The sequence below is a fragment of the Trichomycterus rosablanca genome, chromosome 26, assembly GCF_030014385.1.
Source record: "Trichomycterus rosablanca isolate fTriRos1 chromosome 26, fTriRos1.hap1, whole genome shotgun sequence".
NCBI classification, from domain to species: Eukaryota; Metazoa; Chordata; class Actinopteri; order Siluriformes; family Trichomycteridae; genus Trichomycterus; species Trichomycterus rosablanca.
In genome coordinates, this window is record NC_086013.1 from 12,898,785 (window position 1) to 12,918,628 (window position 19,844).

Genomic DNA, 19,844 nt, shown 5'->3' on the forward strand with positions numbered 1-19,844 from the left:
TTCACCTGCTCATCAATTTAACATCCATTTATAAATAAATTCAAGTAGTGATTTTTAAGGATTTGAAAATGACTGGCAAAATGCTAAACCCAAATTTCGTTCACTGATCTATGATTTGACAGTTTATATTGCACAGGTTTGCCTCCATGTCATAAATTAATGCATATCGATTTGTATGTGCAAACTAAAAGAATTACAGTAACATAAACTAGTGCGCATGAGCTGATGTCAAGCCCTAACGTTCGGACTTCACTTTGTATCGCAGCACTAGGTAAGTGGCTAGTCGGAGGAGCAGGAAGAAAACCCCTAGAACTATGAAGTCCACGTAGAGCTTTGCATCCTCCACATCCAGCAGCTGCAGCACCTCTTCGGGCTTCTGGAACTTACACACCATGCCCGGGCACTCCAAGTCCGATCGATTCATACCATAAATTGAAAGGATCACACCCTCAAAGCCATACCTGTGAAAGCATGGGTAAATGCATGAGCTCTATAAGATAAGGTGTAGATAAAAATAATGACTGATGAGAAGGTATAGCTAAATTAAAACATTTTGGATTCCAGCATGGCTATCAACTATGAATTGAATATTTTGATCTTTACAACATTTTTGAATGATTTACATTTGTTGGGTGTAGTGTTGTCATTTTTTAACATTGTAAAGCCTAAACCACCAAATAATACTTTTGTCCATTTTTGGGTTCAGCCTGAAACCTTCACAGGGCCAAGGTTCCAGGTATTATATACTTTCACTGTGACACTGTGTCACCAAATGTACAAATACCATCTTCAGGGTCAGCAGGTTCATTTCAAGTTAATTATGTCATTTCAATATTTGATTAGTTTGCATAAATAATCAAATAGTGTTGTTGCTTCATGGAATTAATAATGCATGAAATGCATAAAATGACAGTTTACTGAGTTTATTGATAATGACCCTATATACCTGCTGTATATAATTTGATACACACATATTCAACACCATTTTACAACAAAATAAATTACAAAATATCAAGTAATTAAAATTTGCATTAATCCACTATATATTCCTATCAGTAAAAAAAAAATCCAATTTGTCCTATTGGTAAAGAAGTTAATAAATAAATAAATAAAACAATGTTTTTGGTTTGAATACAGGGTGTCGCCATCATGTCACCAAATCCAAAATTCCATGTTTAATGCTTGATTTAAACATAATTTACCTGTAAACATCCTGATTTGTGCTGTACATGTTTAAGCACGCTATGGTGACCCTCACTGACCTGACATAAGACACATAGGAGCTCCACTGCAGGTATTTGGGGATCGTGTCGAAGTTGACAAAGAAGCCAGAGAAAAGCAGGACTGGAATGGCTGTGACTGGACCTATAAATGTAGCCACCTTCAGAGAGATAGCAGAGAGGGAAAAATGTTGAGCTCAGAAAATCCTACCAAAAGTGGAAATGTATCTGCGTGTGTGTGTGTATATATAAGATATACAGAGATATAGTTATACCTGTAGGGAGGTGGAAGCAGCTCCGATAAGGAGACCCAGAGACTGGGCGACCAGGGCAGTGGAGGTAGACAGAGCCATAAAGAGCAGATACCTGCCAACTTCTGGAGGTTGTTCTGTCATCCAGTACACTATACTACAGTACATGATGGGACAGATGATCTGTGTGTGTGTGTGTGTGTGTGAGAGAGAGAGAGAGAGAGAGAGAGAGAGAGAGAGAGAGAGAGAGATGGGGTACAATTAGATTTACCTTGTAACAACTAATACAAAGATTATTAAATGTATCTTCTAATTTATAATGCTGACACAATACCTAATATTGATAGAAATAAATATTACTGCCATACCTGAAATGGAATGTCAGCCATCGTCTTGGCTAAGTAGTACGCCTTTAAACTGTACCAGTAGTTCAGATGCTCTCTCATAAACACTGACATCTCCAGAGGAACTGTAAAGTAGTAAAAACATAATGACTGCTGTATTATCACCAAAGTGGGCACTTGGTAGGAGAATGTAAGGCTTATATGACCTTTGGTACATGGCACATACAGCTGATGTAAAAATATTTAATATACACTTTATATAATGTTCACTATATGGCCGAAAAATGTTAATAAAGTAATTACATGCTTTCAACTATGTGGCAACATTTGGGGGGAAATCATATTGGTTCCAGCATAACTGGTTCATGAAGCAAAGTTCATGAAGACATGGTTTCATGATGTTGGTGACCTTAACCCCAATAGATCTAGAGAGCAGATTTAACTGGATTAGCATCGACAACAGTATAGTCAAGACTTACACTTACAAACCCCCAATTACAGCTGAAATACTTTTAAGTTGCAATTATTAGTTGACGTTATTTGACGATCAATGTCACATGAAAACAGCAGGGCTGTTTTGGCCACAGTCTGCCTCCTAGTGGATATCATGTGTAATCCTACAGGTAGAGAGCCAAGTATTTTAACAAGGTACCCATGTATTCCTAAAAAAAACAGTTCACTCTGCTTCTCTGTTAAAGCTCTTAAAACACACACACACACACACACACACACTTACATGTGAGGACGGTGGGCATAAGCGCAGCAAACATGAGGAACAGCATGGAGAAGAAGAGGAAACCGGTGTTGTTGAATACTTTGCTGGCATCGTTGCCGATATTTAGATACAGAAGTCCAATCAGAACACCAATACACAAGTGTGACATCACTCTCAAATGGGTTAACACCTGGAAACACAACATTATACATTTATATTTACAAAATAATCAACATTATAATAAAACATGATTTAACAACATTAAAATACTTTATACGGTTTTGTTATAAAATTTAAAATGCTTTTTTGTTTTAATAATATGATTAATATGATTGCTATAAATAATAATAGAAATCTCACCGTGTCTCTGCATATAGTGATGAATGTTCTTTTAAAGAGAATGCAGAACTGTGTGAGGGTACTGGTAGCAAACGTGTGTTTCTCAATGTGTCCTGAATCCTGTACAAAAAAGTGGTAAAAACAAAAAGCATTCATTTTATTACTATTATTAATTATTATTCATAAAAATATTTTTTTTAATTTAATTTTCATGAAATCACTGAACGTAATGCAGTGACACACCCCAAACAGGACGTCGATCTATAACCCCACCCTCAGTCAGGACATAGCCAGTCATGTCTGTATGTGGATGCCCAACCCGCCGATAGCACCGCTGGGGATTTGAACCCTGAGTTCCAGTGGTAGTGGGCTACTGTAATTTACCACTGCACCACCCAAGCACTCTTTATGATAATAATTATTATAACTGTTATTATTATAATAATGATAATAGATAGGTAAATATATCTTTTTTCTTATAATATAACTATGAATAAATATATTTATTTTTTTTAATCTGAAATTCATATGCAAGAAATAAAATGGTACAATGTATCTGGGACCCTCTCTGGCTAACGTATCATTTGGGATCATCTGGGATCATCAATCATGAAAAACTCACTCCATCCAATGCCCCTCATATTAAGGCATCGCAGCATTTGTGAATTACACTGAAAACAACATACTGGATTTTACATGCCATGTAGTACATAGTGAATTCTTAGATGCCTTAAAATGCTGCCTAGTAAGGTACCTTAAATTTAAAAACGGTATTCTGCCTAAATAACAAGGGAGCATCTGATGCAGCTTCCTATGTAGGCAGTAGACAGCAAGGCAGCTCACTAGGTTTTCTAACAGACCCAATAACTATATACTGGCCAGTAAACAAAAATCAATATACTTGTTACCTGTTCAAATATGTTTTAGAGATTGGCTGTAGTCCAATAACAATGCTGAGCATTAAGTGCTATCATATGTTTCATACATTAACCAGTGACCTGTCTCTTAACATAATATTTCTGACGACACTTACATTGTAACACTTAGAGGGACGGGACGACGTGGGGTCATTCCTATCAATAGAGTTCTTCTTGCCCTCGTCTGAACACAAGCCATCCTGCACTGCCTCAAACAGCACTGGATTCAAATCACCATACTCCCCTGATGCCACTTCGATTACTGCAGAAAAACAAGAGAAGACAACATAGATAAGGAGAAAAGTCCTGCAGTTTCTACTAGGTATTTACACTAGTGAGAAATACTTATATTACAGCACAGAAAATGCTAGTTACAGCAAAATAAAAAATGAAGGAATTCCCGCAAGGCACTGTTGCTATTGCTGCTGTATTTTAGGAGGCTACATTCATTAATTATTCATTCGAATCCACAGTCAAAACAAGTCTTTTTGCTTAAATACATCAATAAACTGATACAAAATAAACCAATAAAACACTGTGGACATACTGAAATCTGCAGGATTGTGGTAAGTTGGGCAGTGCAGGCCAAGGTTCTTCAGATATGGGATGAGGTATGGCACTGTACCCTTATATATGCACTGTCCCTCACTCAGAATATACAGCTGTAACAGAGGGCACAGACAGAGCAGGTTATAAATTCGATTTGAATAAACTGCACAACATTACGTAATGAAAGACAAAAATCTGAAAATGTAGTAAAGTGAATATTTTAGCACATTAACTAATAGCAATTTAAATTACTTGTTTTCAAGGATTAAAATGTGGACACTTGGGCACCCAGATGGCGCAGCAGGATAATCTGCTAGCACACCAGCACAGAGATTCTAAGCTCCGGGGTTTGAATCTCTAATCTCTAATCTTTTGAATCTCTAATCTCAGCTCTGCTACTGGTCAGCTGGGTGCCCTCTAGTAGGCACAACTGGCTAATGCCAATTGCGTCAAGGAGCACACAGGTCTGGACGTGGCTCTCCATACATGAAGCTGACTTATACGCAAAATCAGAGGGGACTGGTGGACTGCGCACACATCAGAGAGAGTCTCTGATGTCCCACCCTTGACTGCTGTAAGGTTTTAATGTTTTGGCTTTTGGTGTATCTAATGCATAAATCTGATGGTTTGCTTTTGGTCTACTGGTTTACCTGGTCAAACTTTTCAAAAAGTTTAGCGCTGGGCTGGTGAATGGTACAGATGATGGTTCTTCCTCCCTGAGCAAGAGACTTCATAAGGGATACCACCTGGAAACAGGATGCGCTATCCAGACCACTAACATGCATTCACGCACACGCACACACGCACACACACACACACACAGCTTTAGACCAGTACTAATATAATGAGCAATATAAATGTAACAGTAATAACTGGATGTATGAAGTAAAATACAATTAATTAAATACAGTCTCTCTTAAAGGAATACTCTCATGCTTTCAAACATAATCACTGTCCAGCACATTTTTACAATATGGGCTGAAGAAGGAACACAAACACTGAGGGCTAAATGCACATTGATAAGGTGATGATGCACAATGCAAAGTAAGAACTCACATTTAGTCTGGCATTAGAGTTCAGTTTACTAAAGCTGTAGCTCATTACGCAAACTGCACCATGTACCACTTAGTAAAATTGTGTAAATAGTCAACCATAGAGCTAAAATACAAATAACATATAGTTTTAGAAATAAATAGACACATTAGTGAATAAATCAAGTAATTATAGGTTTTTAAACAAATATGCAATGTTTTACCCTTATAAAAAACACTATATAGAGTCACTTTCTATCTTTAAAGTTTTCCTAGTGTCCACATTATGTTCAGGTTTTATTTATTGACCCACTTTTAAGAAGATGAAGTGATTAATGAAGATAGTAAAATAAGTGTAATATTAAATGATAATTGCCCATACAGACAAATGCACTGGACAGAGATGACATTTAAAAAGACTGGAGTATTCCTTCAATAAACACATGAAGTACAGGGCACCTGGTTGGCTCATCAAAGAACATGACTGGTGGGTTGTTGACCAGCTCAAGAGCAATGGCAAGTCGTTTGCGCTGACCTCCAGAGAGGGCGTGAGTACGAGTGTGGGCGCACTCCTGCAGGCCTAAAGCTGTGAGGATTTCCTTTACCTGTCAAACACACAATCTAATTAACGACAACCTGAAATAAAAATAGAGGGGTTGTGGTTTGTGTATTGGGGTTGCGTACAAAATTGTTAACAGTGATCTGACAGGTGAGGTAGATTGCAAACAAGGATCTGATGTGATCCTGCAAGTTAACTATGGAATATTTAATTGCATTTATTAAGCCTGTGCAATATGATGTGTTCTCTTGAAACATTGTCATTAGACGTTCTCCACTGTTACCCAGCCATGAACGACTCCAAACTTCCATATCTTACCTTTTAAATCCTGTCTTAATTAGGCATAACTTTGCCACCATTATGCCAATGTGTTTTTGTCATTGATTGATCTGATTGATCTAAAATATGCACATTTTAAACAGACTCACCAGCTCCTTCTTCCTTTCCATGCTGTCATTTAGCTTGAGGTTGACTGAAACCTTAAAAAAAAAAACATACATCTTATAACCAAGTGGATCTAATTACTGGAACTGAAAGTGATTGTGCCTAATGAGTGCGAATGTCTGGTATGTAAACGTGTGCTGACATTCTCACCATCATGGCCTCTCGTGTGGTGAGGTGTGGCAACAGCATGTCATCCTGCATGATGTAACAGGACATTTTCCTGAAGGTGCGGAGGTCCCTAGGTCGCCCATTTACCAGGATCTGACCCTCCATGCCTGTCTCCCTGGGAGATAGAGAAGTCATGTGGAAATTGAGGTCAGGCATGACGACATAGTCAGTGGAAACCAGTTAGTCCCTTTTAGTTTTGTTATTTTTCAGTACACATATCCACTTTAAATGTACACGTCTTTTGACTTTGTACTAATAAATATACATAAACAGAATATGTATATACTGTATATGCATAAACAAAGATAAAATACTGTTGCAAGTCTATTTAAGGGGACATTATAATAAAAATAGATCAATTTGCCAAGAAAAGAGGGTAAAAATTAAACCAAAATGCTAAAAAGCTAATGAATAATAAATAAATAATAATAAAGCATAAATTAAACAAGAACAGTAGATATAATCCAGAAGGACAAAAGGAGAAGCCTGCTGTGCTGTGAACTGATAATAATAATTAAACAGTCAGAACAAAGTGTACAGGTGCATGAGACCTCTGGGAAATACAGCAAGAAATATAAATATGTATTCAAAATGCAAGTGAAATGGATTAATGCAGGTAAAATGACAACATGAAGGCAGTAAATAAAAAAATGAACCCCTATGTTAATATGTAGACACTCACCTGTATCCAGCGAGAATATTCATGAGGGTAGACTTTCCAGCTCCAGAAGGTCCCATGATCCCGATGAGCTCTTGGCTGCAAAATTTCCCAGATAAACACTTGAGAAGTGCCTTGCAACCTGCAAATATGTATAATAACATATCAGTATTGGATCATGTATTGATCCGGTTCTCACTGCATTCTTACTGCAACCAGTTCTGCTTTCTGCATTTTTATAATGACAGGGATTTCTGAAAAAAACAAAAACCAAAGATCGAAACTGTCCAGAATAGGGACTTATTTGTCATTCTTTAGAGATCTGAAAGCTGGACAGTAAAAAGGAGGGACAAGAAGAATATTGATGCCTTTGTTTTAGGGTGAAGACTTTTGAGAGTACATTTTTAAGAGAAGAAAAACAAATAAATCCTCAATCAAATCAAACCAAACCTCTCACTCGAAGCCCAGATAACCAAACTGAACCTCACTTATTCTGGAAGCACTATGAGAGGAACCAATTTATTTAAAAAGTAGAGTTGAAGGTAAAAGAGGAGGAGGATGACCAGCAACAAGATGGATACATGGATGGATGGATACAAAAACAAGAGAAACAATGAACAAGCCATTATGAAGCCTGAGGACCTAAACAGAAGACAGGATGTTTTGGAGAAACACCATCCATATGGTGACCAGGAGTCAGAAATGACTTGACAGCACTAAATGATAATGACAATAATAATAACAATGGACACAGAACATAGAAAGAACATGTGAAACGTCTTACGGACAGTGACCAGAGCCAAAAATTGAGCCACATTCTTACAACCCAATAAAAACATATAAATTAATTATGAATAAACATTTGAAGACACATAGTGTTCTAAGCATTCAGTGACACACAAAGAAAAGATTGAAATCCCAGATGTAATTTAATAACATGTCGCTTTACCTAAACTGTAGCTCAGATAGTAAAATTTACTAACATCACTTACATTACATTCAGAATAATAACACTACAAGTATTTTGTGAATGAAAAGTTTCTTCAGGAAGGGCAGTTAAGTAGGAGACATTGAGGCAGCAATTATTCAACAATTTAGTGTCAAATAATCCTATGTATGTCTGCAAAAAGCAATTTTCCCTTTAAGGTCCTCTGCATTTTCTTTCTCACTGACAGGTACAAGGAAATTGTAATGGTCATTAAGAATGCAATACTTTACTCCAACCCAGCACTGTGGTTAGAACACTGAGTGATTTTCCTTTCTCAGCTTTCCATGTAGATGAAACTGCCTTCACTAGCCATTAACAGCAACTGTTTACATCTTATGACACTGTATAATTCTTTAGTCTAACCTTAAACTTTGTAACAACCTTAGCATTAAATACCCCCTCCTTTGGTTTTAAACCTAATTTCTATTCATTACATCTGTAGCAAACAAGTGACTATGTTTACTTGTAAACACACTTACCTAAAAACAAAAAGAAATAGTAATAGCAATAATCATCAAGACACTATTATTCAGCATTAGTCTCATTAAGAATAAATTAAATCAAAGATAAAGTTCAAAGCAGGAGCACTTTGATACAAAAAAGAATAATATGCAGCCATTCCTTAAAAAACCCAAGGGACACATTTTCGCACTAAATGCACAAAACTGCCGGAATGCTTTTACAATTATTAGAAGCATGCAGCTAAGCCATGGATGATTCAGGGAAAAAATCACGTTCACCATTTAAAATAAAATAGAAAAATGTTTCCACTTTAAATTTACACATGTTTTTTGTGTATATTTAAATAATATGAATTTATATTTTATATGAATTTATATATATGAATATATATTGGTTAAAAATTCAACCAAAATGCTAAAACACTATTGAATCATAAATAAATTATAATAAAGTATGAATTAGCAAAGAACGATATAGATATAAGGAGGACAAAAAAAGAGGCCAGCTGTGCTTTGAACTGATAATAATTATTAAACAACCAGAACAAAGTGTACAGGTGCATGAGACCTCTAGGAAATATGGCAAGAAATATAAATATGTATTCAAAATGCATTAAATGGATGATGTAATATTTTTGCAAGCAAAATGACAACAATATATCACATTTTATTATACTACTTTCCACAGCCTTCGTCTTCCTAAATTTTTTTATGAATTCATATAAGCATGAGATTTGCCAGCATTGCATGATTGATAAAAAAAAGAAAGGAATGCTATAGATTCTCCCACTGACCAGGGCCAATCATACCCCAGCTCCTGGATGGCTTACAGATAGTCTGCAGTCAAACTTGTGACCTCAGTAGGGTAATGAATGCGTATTTATAAACCACTGAAAATCACACATTAAAACACATTTTTACATATTTTTTTTTTTTTGCAATATCTTGAGTCATACAGAAATAAACAGTGTCACAAATCTTAGGAAAAGCTAAGTTAATCACGAAAACAGACCATGAGATACTGATGGAACTGTTACATGCATGGTCTGTAGTACTGCTGGATGGATGAAATCATTCTAATTAGACTCCTAGTTCTCAAAACTGCCCCTTTGTTATGGCAGTATAAATTATGTCCAAACCATGTTTAACCAGAACATAAAACATGTGAATGTGTTAAACCGCTCTATATGTAAAGTGCTTGGTTTGATCGGTGTGTTTTATCATGGAAATTGAATCGAATCAGCTAAAGATGCCTGGAAACACGCTGCTCCCTGAAGGCAGGACGACTGCATTTTTTTATTTTAGTAATTACACCTAATCATCAATTAGGGAAGGATTGCAAGTCCTATTCATATTGCTTTCATGAGACAAACTAGTAGCATGTTTCTAATTCAATGCCGGTAAAAATGGCACACGCTAAAGAAATGAGTCATCCAGTGTCTTGTAAAAGTATTCACCTCCGGTTCATTTTTCACATTAATGATTCTCATACTAAGATGATGTAATGAACCCCTTTTCAGGCACTGTAAGTAGAGACATAATGGACATTCAGGACTTAAACATCAGCTCCCTTTGCCAGCAGTGCCATCTCCGTTAATTACCCTCTGCATGTGCATCTTCTGCCCTCGGCTCTTAAATCTACCTTCTTGTTGTAAAACACGCCAGGACAGGAGAGCCGCGGGTGGGGGTAACACTGACAAGGAGACAGAGATTAAATGAGAGAGAGAGAGAGACCAAGTAATATACCCGCTGTATACCCTAATAACTTCCTGTTCTGTGCGCAGCATGCCGATGATTCAGCTGTGCGACGTGTGTGGCATACTTATTACAAAGAGTGGGTTTAATGTCCCGCATTCTGATTCACCTGATGAGTTAAAATAACACTCTGATTTAAGATCCAGTTCATGCTGATGTGACTCTACGCCATCAGTCTGGTTTCCTGCTGGCATTCATGAAAGAATCAGTTCTGTCTTTTGTCCTTTATGTCTCCTCATCTCTCTATCTGTATATAATTTATTTATTCATTCATTTATCCGATTCATCCACTTGATCCGATTCAGGGTGGCGTTTGGTCCACTTTACTGGGCAAGAGGTAAGAAACACACACAGGCATATCTAGGGCAGTTTAATATCTGCAATGAACCTGATTGCATGTATTTGGTTTGTGGGAAGAAACCGGAACACCCGGAGGAAACCCATGCATACATAAGGAGAACATGCATCCACACACAAAGGACCCAGACCGCTCCACCTTGGAATTGAACCCAGGACTTTCTTGCTGTGAGGCGACTGTGCTACCCACTGAGTCACTGTGCTGCCCTGTATATAATGTATAAACTAAACAGACATTAACACTCAACTTATGTCTGACTGTAATAAATGCAAGCTAATGTCATTTAGTACCAGAAATCCATCCAGTCTGTTTTTATGAGATGGCAGAAGGACCTGGAGGCATTTGACATTCAGAAAATTGGTCCTTGGGTGGCTCAGCGTTCTTATGTGCCAGCCCACCACCCTTGAGATCTCTAGAGTTTTAATATCATTTGTGTTTTTAAATTGGCTGAACGTCTAACAATTGGCACAACTGGCCGTGCTTGAGGGAGAAAGGTCAATGGGGTTTCATATTAGACCAATAGACCAATGACGGCTGGCCAAAGCACCTGCACGAGTGGTGGATGATTCCTGGAGGGCATGGTGTGACTTTCCGTATGGCGAGTCGGAGGGGGCGCCGTGACTAGACTGGGAAAATTAAATAAATAAATATTACTTGATTCTGTTATTTTAAATAAGATGTGCCATTTCTATACATTGGGGATTAGAATTTACTGAATAATTAATTATTTACAAACATCCAAAATGTGCCTAATTCTCCACCTGAAAAAAATTATGTTCACACCCTGTACTAATGAAATACAGCTAAACTTTAAATGTAATAGTCCCAAAAAAATTTATTTCAGTGTAATAAAATAAGGGGAGAGAAATAATTAGATAATGCCATTGCGTGAATTAATCAGAATCAATTTTAAACGGAGCAACTGATGTCTGATTCAATTGAGTTACACACTTTAGTATAAGCAGCAGCTGATGAATGTGACAAATTCATGACTGTGTAATGTGTGTGTGTTACAAATAAATGACAGCCACGGGTTTTGGAAAGGCCTGGATCCAAAAATGCTAATGACAGTTATAGAACATTCGTAATCCAGCAATTCTGAATGACAGAAGGCTAAGAAACAGCAGCTAGCAGAAGGCAGACAACATGACATGGAGAGAGAGCAATGAAAGGCAGAAAGCTGTTGAAATACATCAGACAAGGAAGGAAGAAAGAAGGAGGATCAATTGATCAGAGTGGAAGGAGAAGAGATAAAACACGGAGAGATGCAGCATGACATTTAAACTGATATGTTGAAGGAGGAAGACAGAAAAGCCCTACACTGGTTCCCCAGTTTAAAGGAATGCTCAACCCAATCTCTATTCATTGTATCTGTGATGTTTAATGATTCCCACAGACAATGATTATAACAAGGTATTATGTGAGGAGAAACTCCTAACATGTCTATGTTTTGGCTTTTATGGGCATTTGGGGCGCTAGATCATTGTTTAACGTTCTGGTACTGTAGCTGCCACGACCACACTTTTGTTTTTCAGTTTTTCCTTGAAGGGTGTGGCAGCTTTATGGATTGTTTAGCTGCTGCTGGTTTTCTTAGCTCCCAAATCTGCTCCTTCTGGTATTTAAGTCTGTAAAACATGTAGCTGGCGAACTTGCACCCAAGCACTATTTAGTTTTTTCTTGGGTCTGTTTGTTGTTTCCCTGAGTTTCTCAATGATCGGGTTGTGAAGAGTCCAGTGTTTCTGCTCCAGCAATGTGGTCACTCGTCTGTCTTTCCTGTCCTGTTTTGGGCTGCAGTTTTGGTTTTATCTCATAAGTTATATTTTGTTTGTTTAATTATTGTCCTTTCTGTAGTTTGTGTGGCTTTTGCCTTGGTTAAGTTCCCCTGCTTTTGGGTTTATCTTCTTACATGGCAGGTGCAGGGTTACACCTCTGTCACTAGGTGCCCACCACCCTATGATATACAACAATGATATAATTGTTTTATACTAGTTTTAACATGTGCTTTGTCAAACAGCTGTAATTTCTTGGAATGTTTAAATAAGGAGACTGACAGCACCTTTGGGTGCCAGGTCCAGAGCAGTCCTGCGCAAATTTCAACTTTATTTTTACTTTTTACAGCAGCCAATCAGCAGCAGCATATATAAAATGTTAAGTTTAAGCATTTAAAAAACTATCAAGTGAATATTCGTGGCATTGTAAGAAAATATGGCTCCTCAGACTTCTAACAGCTAAAGAATTAAAGGATAAATGTACATATGGTACTAGCTTTCCTTTGTTTTATGGGTGGTTGCAGCATTAATTGTGAAACACTGACTATAAGGTGACAAAAATGGGGGCATGTGTGTTATTCCATACATCAGAGCTTTTAAAGGAAATCCATTACTGGCAAATAAAAAAAAGTCGGATGAGGTCTGTGTCAGGCTGCAGCCCTGCAAACAGTGAGGGTTTTAAGTATGCAACAGATGTTGCAAGTGCATAAGAAATAGGCTTTGTCTACACTGGTGAGAAAAAGCAGGGGTAAACAAAGCTTTTTTTATTGATAACTCCATCACCCAACCCAGCAGTAAAAAACAAGCCAATTTTTCTTCCAGAAAATCATTTTGTGAATTGGTGTCTGTGAGCTGGTTTCACAAGGTAATCCTTTTCTTTTGTATTGATGAAATAAAAAAAAATCGCTTAGAAGGTCACTTGTTCAAACCCCACCCAAGCAAGTTTACTACGGTTGGGACCCTGAGAAAATGTTGTATGCATATTATGTACATTTTGTGTGGATTATTAGCTTTATAGTATTGTCCTGTATTGTGTGAAGTACTACAGCAAAAAAATCCTTATATATTTCTTGTATTACTCTCTGCTCTTCCCTAAATGTCTTCATTTCCTTTCCTTGTTTGCTTTTCTTTGCATCCTCTGAGGAAAGAGCTAGCAATCAAGGATTGAAACAAAACACAAAGGAAATGGGATGCATACAGACCACCATACCTCTTCTCCTCCAGCAGGGTCCTTCATGTATGGTGTAGGAGAGCTCGGTGAACTCCAGGTCTACAGCCGAGCGTTGAGGCAGGTGTGAGAACCTTTGTGCATCTTTAATGTGGTTCTCCACTTTCTTAAGGTGGGTCAGCATGGCTGCATCCGAAGTGGGTCCTCCCGCCCGCTTAGTCTCTTCCATCGGGATGGAGACTGACCCTTGTTCTAAAGACCTTTCAGCCATACCAGCAGTCTGGAAAAGACACGTTCATGTGTAAGTGCAAAGTTCAATTATTGGGTGTTTCCACCCTGACCAACTGACTGATCATTAATACGTTCTGTACCCATCCCCCTCTCTGGGGTGCATTAGTTAGCTAAAATTTTACTTCAAGCAAACCTAAGAAACTAGCTGATTAATAAGGTGTATTAAACAAGGTAGATAGCGGCTACTCACATTAACATACACAGCCTTCTCTGGCTTGTGCAACTGCAACATTAATGAAGATGTGACCAATAATGGGAGTGAAGGCAGGCAGACGAGATGAAAAACAGTATGGTCCACTTTAGGAGTGTCTAAAATTTTATTCTTTCAGTCATGAAAAGTTGTCCCCCGCCCTCAGTTCTTTGTGTTAGTCTGCTGTCTGTGCATTTAAGCATTGGTTATCTGCCTTTTCAGTTTCCAAGTCATCTTTCCTAGTTCCCAGTTATTTGTCTTTAGTTCTTCATTTTAAGCTTCTAAAAATGTTAGCTATTAGTATTGCTTTTCCAGTTCCTCATTATTTCAGTTTAAAGTGACCTTTGGTGACTGTGCACTACTTGGTCAAAGGTGTGTAGCATGGCATAAAGACATTATCGATGCCTTAACCATAGACAAACATTAGTAGTAGAATGGTTTGAAGAGCTTGGTGACTTCTAACATGGTCCTGGCATAGGATGCAACCAGGTCCAAGCAGGGACCATAAAGACTGGCTTGACTTGCACAAAGCCCTATTTGAAATGAACTTCAAAGTCAGTTTCAAGCCTAGCCTTCTAGTCTGACCTGAACTGAATGGGCATTAATTACCACAGACACACTCGAAAATCTTGAGGGAAGCATGCTCAAACTGCATGCTCTTCAAAACACACACACACAGTGCCATGTTATGGTCTCATAAAATAACAATTAATTTGCCAATGCTAATTTACCCACAGGTTAAGAAGCTGCGGTCTGTTGTGTAATATAGTTATTATCTAATGTAATAATGTGAAATATTCAGACCTGTATAGTTATATCACATGCACTCTGCCAGTTATTGTGGATATGGTGAAGGATGACTCATCTGACCATTAGGTCACTAGTACCACATCTCTAAACCACTGAACTCTTAAATGAAGGTTGTTCTTTGCATTGAGGCATTCATGCACTGCAGTACTACTATTAATAAAAATTTTAAGCAGATGTTGCTGAACAGTTTTTCCTGCCAATCTGATCACGTCCAGTATTGACAACCCAGCCAGTTTCTCCACTTATTTATTTTCAGTTTATTCGGTACACCAAATGCCTTTACATTTTTAACAAATCATGAGTAAAAACAACAAAAACAATTTTTTTTTGTGTAAGTACACTATTTGGCCAAAAGAATGTGGCCACTCCTTTTTTTTTATTATTGACTTTGAGTGTTTCAGGCACACCATTGCTAATCAATTATACTAAATTAATTATATTTCGATTATTTAGGTGTTTCAGACACACCATTGCTTATTAATAATGCTAAATAAATTCCATTTTCAACTTTGGCAACAGTTTGAGAAAGGGCTCTGAAACTCTAACTCTCTCAAGCTCTTATTTGACATCACTTAAATTGTGATACATGGGCAGGTCTTTAAGTTTTGGTATTTTTTCTGAGTTGCTGAAGATGTCTACGACTGCATGTGGGACTGCAGCATTTTCAACCCCGGAAGTGTTGTGTTAAAATTGTGGATCTGATTACACGCCCACATCATCATCGCGCTGATTCTCAAGAACTCATACCCACCACACTCAGACAAACACACACCCACACATTCGCACTAGAGCGCTGCAGATACAAAGATCTAAAAAGGGCACAAGTGTGACAAGAAAACAGAAGCATGGTGCTGAACCCAACCAGGATCTGAAAACGAACTTTTCAGACTAAACGTTGGTCAATTATCCTATACCCAAGCATCCATACAAATAATGATAGGATCTTGAAGGATCAGGCCACAGATTCCATCTCACAGGGAAAGCAAAAAGACCAATGTGCATTAAGGGGAAAACAGTATTGACCGCGCCGAAGAGGCCGGGGCATCAAATGCGTTATAGTGTTACGCATCAATAGCAATGCACTTAGGCTCAGCTTTAACACTATCAAAACCAGCTCATGCTGCTGAGCTAAAACTTACCTCATCGCTTCTTCTTTCTTTCTAGAGTGAATACAAAAGCAGCTAGTTCATCATCTTACTAACCTACACTTCTAGTTTTGTTATTTACCACACCTCAAATTTTCACACAATCTCTTTAGACTTTGTAATTATGAAAATGTTTTAATTAATACAAACAAATAGTTTTTTGCATTTTCTCCCCCAAGTTTTTTCCCGATCTAGTCATATCCAATTTCCTGATTGCATTACGCTTCCTGACTGAGGAGAGCCGTGACTAACACGCGCCCCTCCAACATGTGTGCAGTAGCTGACTGCATCTTTTCACCTGCACGAGGTGGGTTCATATGCAGATCAGCTTTGTGAACGGAGAGACACACCCTGATTACATTATCACCTGTCTCTGTGCAAGCTCCATCAATCAGCCAGCAGAGGTTGTAACTGCATCAGTTATGAGATATCCCCTCTGGCACCCTCCCTGATCTAGTCACCAGCCTGGGTGGTGGAGGAATATGATAGGACATGAGATTACAGTACAGCTCTGTCACTGGTAGGTCATAGGGAAAAGAAAATGAGCAGCCTTGGTCAATTCTGATTTGTTCCTCTTGGTCTTTAAATTCAAAAGGTTTTGAGGTGTCTCTAATGGGCTAGCAATTACTAAATATTCTTTACATCAATGAGATCTAAATCAGGAGATTTGTATTATCTTGGCTGCATGTTAGTGGATGTCATATTGGTTTTAGGTTTTGGACTAATCACATAACATTTTTGATACATCTTTTTATTTATGTTTTGTTAGTTAAAAAGTAATGAGCCAGTACCATTTGCACAGATGCAGCCCCATATGTGTCTGTAGAGTCAGTGGTGCCACCAAAATGTCAACCTGGATTTAAAGTTCTCTTTAGAAATGATTGTAGAAGTTTTCTTTTCTGACACTTGTTTTCATTTATCTAAATGCTCACAGCATCTACTGTATATAGTGGAATGAACTTTAAATAGCTGAGTCTCATGTTGCCATAAAACATCAACTGAGAATGCTACTCTGAACCGAACACTAACATTGCACTTATATTTCAATTGTGTTCTTAGATGCTTATTTGTGCTGCAGTGAGGAAATGTTTCCTGAGGGAAATACAAAGTCACTCTGGATAATTCATGGTGTAGGCTAAAGGGTTTCATAAATATCTATGCAAAACAGCACTTGAATGGAAATAGCTCCAGAGCCACAGCAATTGGGTTAAACAAGGAATCGAAATTATAGAAAAGAAACTATTTAACATCAATTTAATCAGCTGTGTTTTATATGTATATTTCAGATGCACTATATGTTGGAAAACCACAGTAAACATAAAAAACAATTTCTAATTGTTTTTTTAACCCAAAAGTACATTTCAATGTTTCAGTCACAGAAAAACATCAGTTGCAGAAATTTTACGTGTGCATGCCATTCTTTGGTGATATTTATATATGGTGATATACCATATATTGGTGATATACTTTAGTAATATTTCTTAAATCCAAGACAATAATAAAACAGTAAGAAAATAATAAAAACATCTTTACTTTTTTCCTTATTAAAAATGAGCAAAATTTAAAAAAACTTATTAGCAGGCTAATTAGAAACATCATCAGGTTCTCTTGCCATTGTAAAACAGAAGGTCAACACACGTGTTTAAAAGACAAACCACAGCCACTGTTTTGGCTTTCCCTAAACCTGAACAGTATGTCAAATTAGTACACTTTCAATACTGTTAGCACTTTGGCTATGTGGCCAGAAAGTGCCAGAAAGCCCAAGGTTAGCAACCAGCCCAATCAGCTTTCTGTCCAGCTCAAGGTCACAAGTGCAATTTCACTACAAAAACCTCAAATCAGCTTTTAATTCCCAACAATTTATTTAACAGTAGTTGAACTTGGCATGTTATAACATAATAACCGCAGTTCTGTGCAGATCATGTATGTGCCTAGCATACAGACTGACAGCTAATAAGCCTAGCAGATATAAATGAATGATATTTTCCAAAACGATCTTGACATATATTACTAGATTTAGATCAGTGTATTTAATCATAGCTAAACATCAGAATACACTTTAATATTTACAAAATTAATTATACAGCTGTGTAGCATGCAGCAAAGAAGCTGGCAGCTAGTTGTTATAAATGGCATCATGAATACAATTAAAGTTTGGATGCCTCTGCCAAGAAGCTAAAACTGTTTGTAGTTGGATCTATCTTGTCCAGCAGGACAATGATCCAAAATATAGATCCTAACCTGCACAAAAAAATGGTTAGCTGAGCACAGAATTAATGGCTACTTCAGTTTCCAGACCTAAACACTATTGAAATTTTGTGGACTGAAAAGGGAAAGTGGGGCGGCATGGTGGCTCAGTGGGTAGCACTGTTGCCTCCCAGTGTCTGCGTGGGTTTCCTCCGGGAGCTCCGGTTTCCTCCCACAGTCCAAAGACGTGCAAGTGAGGTGAATTGAAGATACGAAATTGTCCATGGCTGTGTTTGACATTAAACTTGTGAACTGATGAATCCTGTGTAACAAGTGACTACCTGCCCTGTCATAAATGTAAACAAAGTGTGTAAAACATGACATAAATTCTAATAAATAAATAAAAGGGAAAGTTTGCAAGAGAACATGAATGAAATTTAATGATCGGAAGAGATTTCATATGAGGATGGCTATCAGATTCTCTAATCTAATTAAGCATTATAGAAGAAGCCTCAGTGATGTTTAATAGCCATATCAAATTCCTTACTTATTCAGTGTGAGATTTACACATCTTTATAATGGCCAACAATTCTGAAGCCAACTTCACAAGCAAGCATACACAGGAACAGATCAAGGTACCAATAGTGTGGTGCAACTCACTTTTTGTCAAATAGAGATGAAGCGGCTAGTCTCCAGCTGGCTATTCCTCTTATTTACCTAGGTAGATATCCGATTCATACAGACATGCCCCAATGCATCAGACAGATTCAGCAGCACGAAGTAAGATGATGCCAGCTCTTCTCCTTTAGGAATCATCTACAGCTGACATTCATGACAGCCCAAAACATGCATACCGGTTATGCAGAATTCATAATGCATCGTGGTTAAACACCAGATCAAGAGTAATATTCCGCTACGGGACAGTCGGCTGTCATTTCAATCCCGTTTGGTAATACAGAGCACAGGCGCGTTCACTTCCGTTCCCAGCGTCAGCATCCAGTCATGATGGGTACCGCAACAGTCCGACGGTGGCGTCTAACAGCCGATCAGATCCTCTAGCATCCGTCGTGGCATAGACAGAGGGTATGATGTAGACCTCACAGATCCAGATGTTCTAGATTCAGATGTGCTGACCTCAGATTACAGCACAGGTTGGCAATAATACCCTCCCAGACCCGTTGGGAGGGGTGAACAAGACGGGGAGGAAAGAGGCAGGCGAGTGCGCGCGTGTGTTGGTCGGGTGGGGTGGGGTGGTGGTTTCTAGCAGCTCACATCTCTGCAGAAACATCAGGGCTGATTGGCGCGGTGCCACCCTACAGTCACGGGACAGGTGGGCATCTCGAGTTTCTCTTGGTCCAAGACGAATGCTTTTCAATCGTAATTTATTAACTCGCCCAATCCTGCTCAAGGTCGTGGTGGTTTCAGAGCTTACCAGACAGTACTGGGTGTAAGGCAGAAATACACCCAAACACTACACACGTTGTTACTTGCTTACAATTAAAGGCATTTTTATTGAATACACCTTCT

General features: G+C 38.0%; 1 protein-coding gene across 1 annotated transcript; it reads right to left on the reverse strand.

Moving 5' to 3' along the window:
• Positions 1–104: 104 nt before the first annotated feature.
• On the reverse strand, positions 105–19,063 carry abcg4a (ATP-binding cassette, sub-family G (WHITE), member 4a). Its single transcript, XM_062988678.1, has 15 exons — positions 18,978–19,063; positions 13,737–13,974; positions 7,220–7,337; positions 6,520–6,652; positions 6,354–6,404; positions 5,826–5,971; positions 4,986–5,109; positions 4,334–4,448; positions 3,903–4,048; positions 2,891–2,989; positions 2,552–2,720; positions 1,840–1,940; positions 1,496–1,654; positions 1,263–1,381; positions 105–461 (listed from the first exon to the last, which is right to left on the reverse strand). Exons 2-15 carry the CDS (start codon positions 13,963–13,965, stop codon positions 236–238), a joined length of 1,935 nt encoding a protein of 644 aa, XP_062844748.1. The 5' UTR covers positions 13,966–13,974; positions 18,978–19,063; the 3' UTR covers positions 105–235.
• Positions 19,064–19,844: the final 781 nt, after the last annotated feature.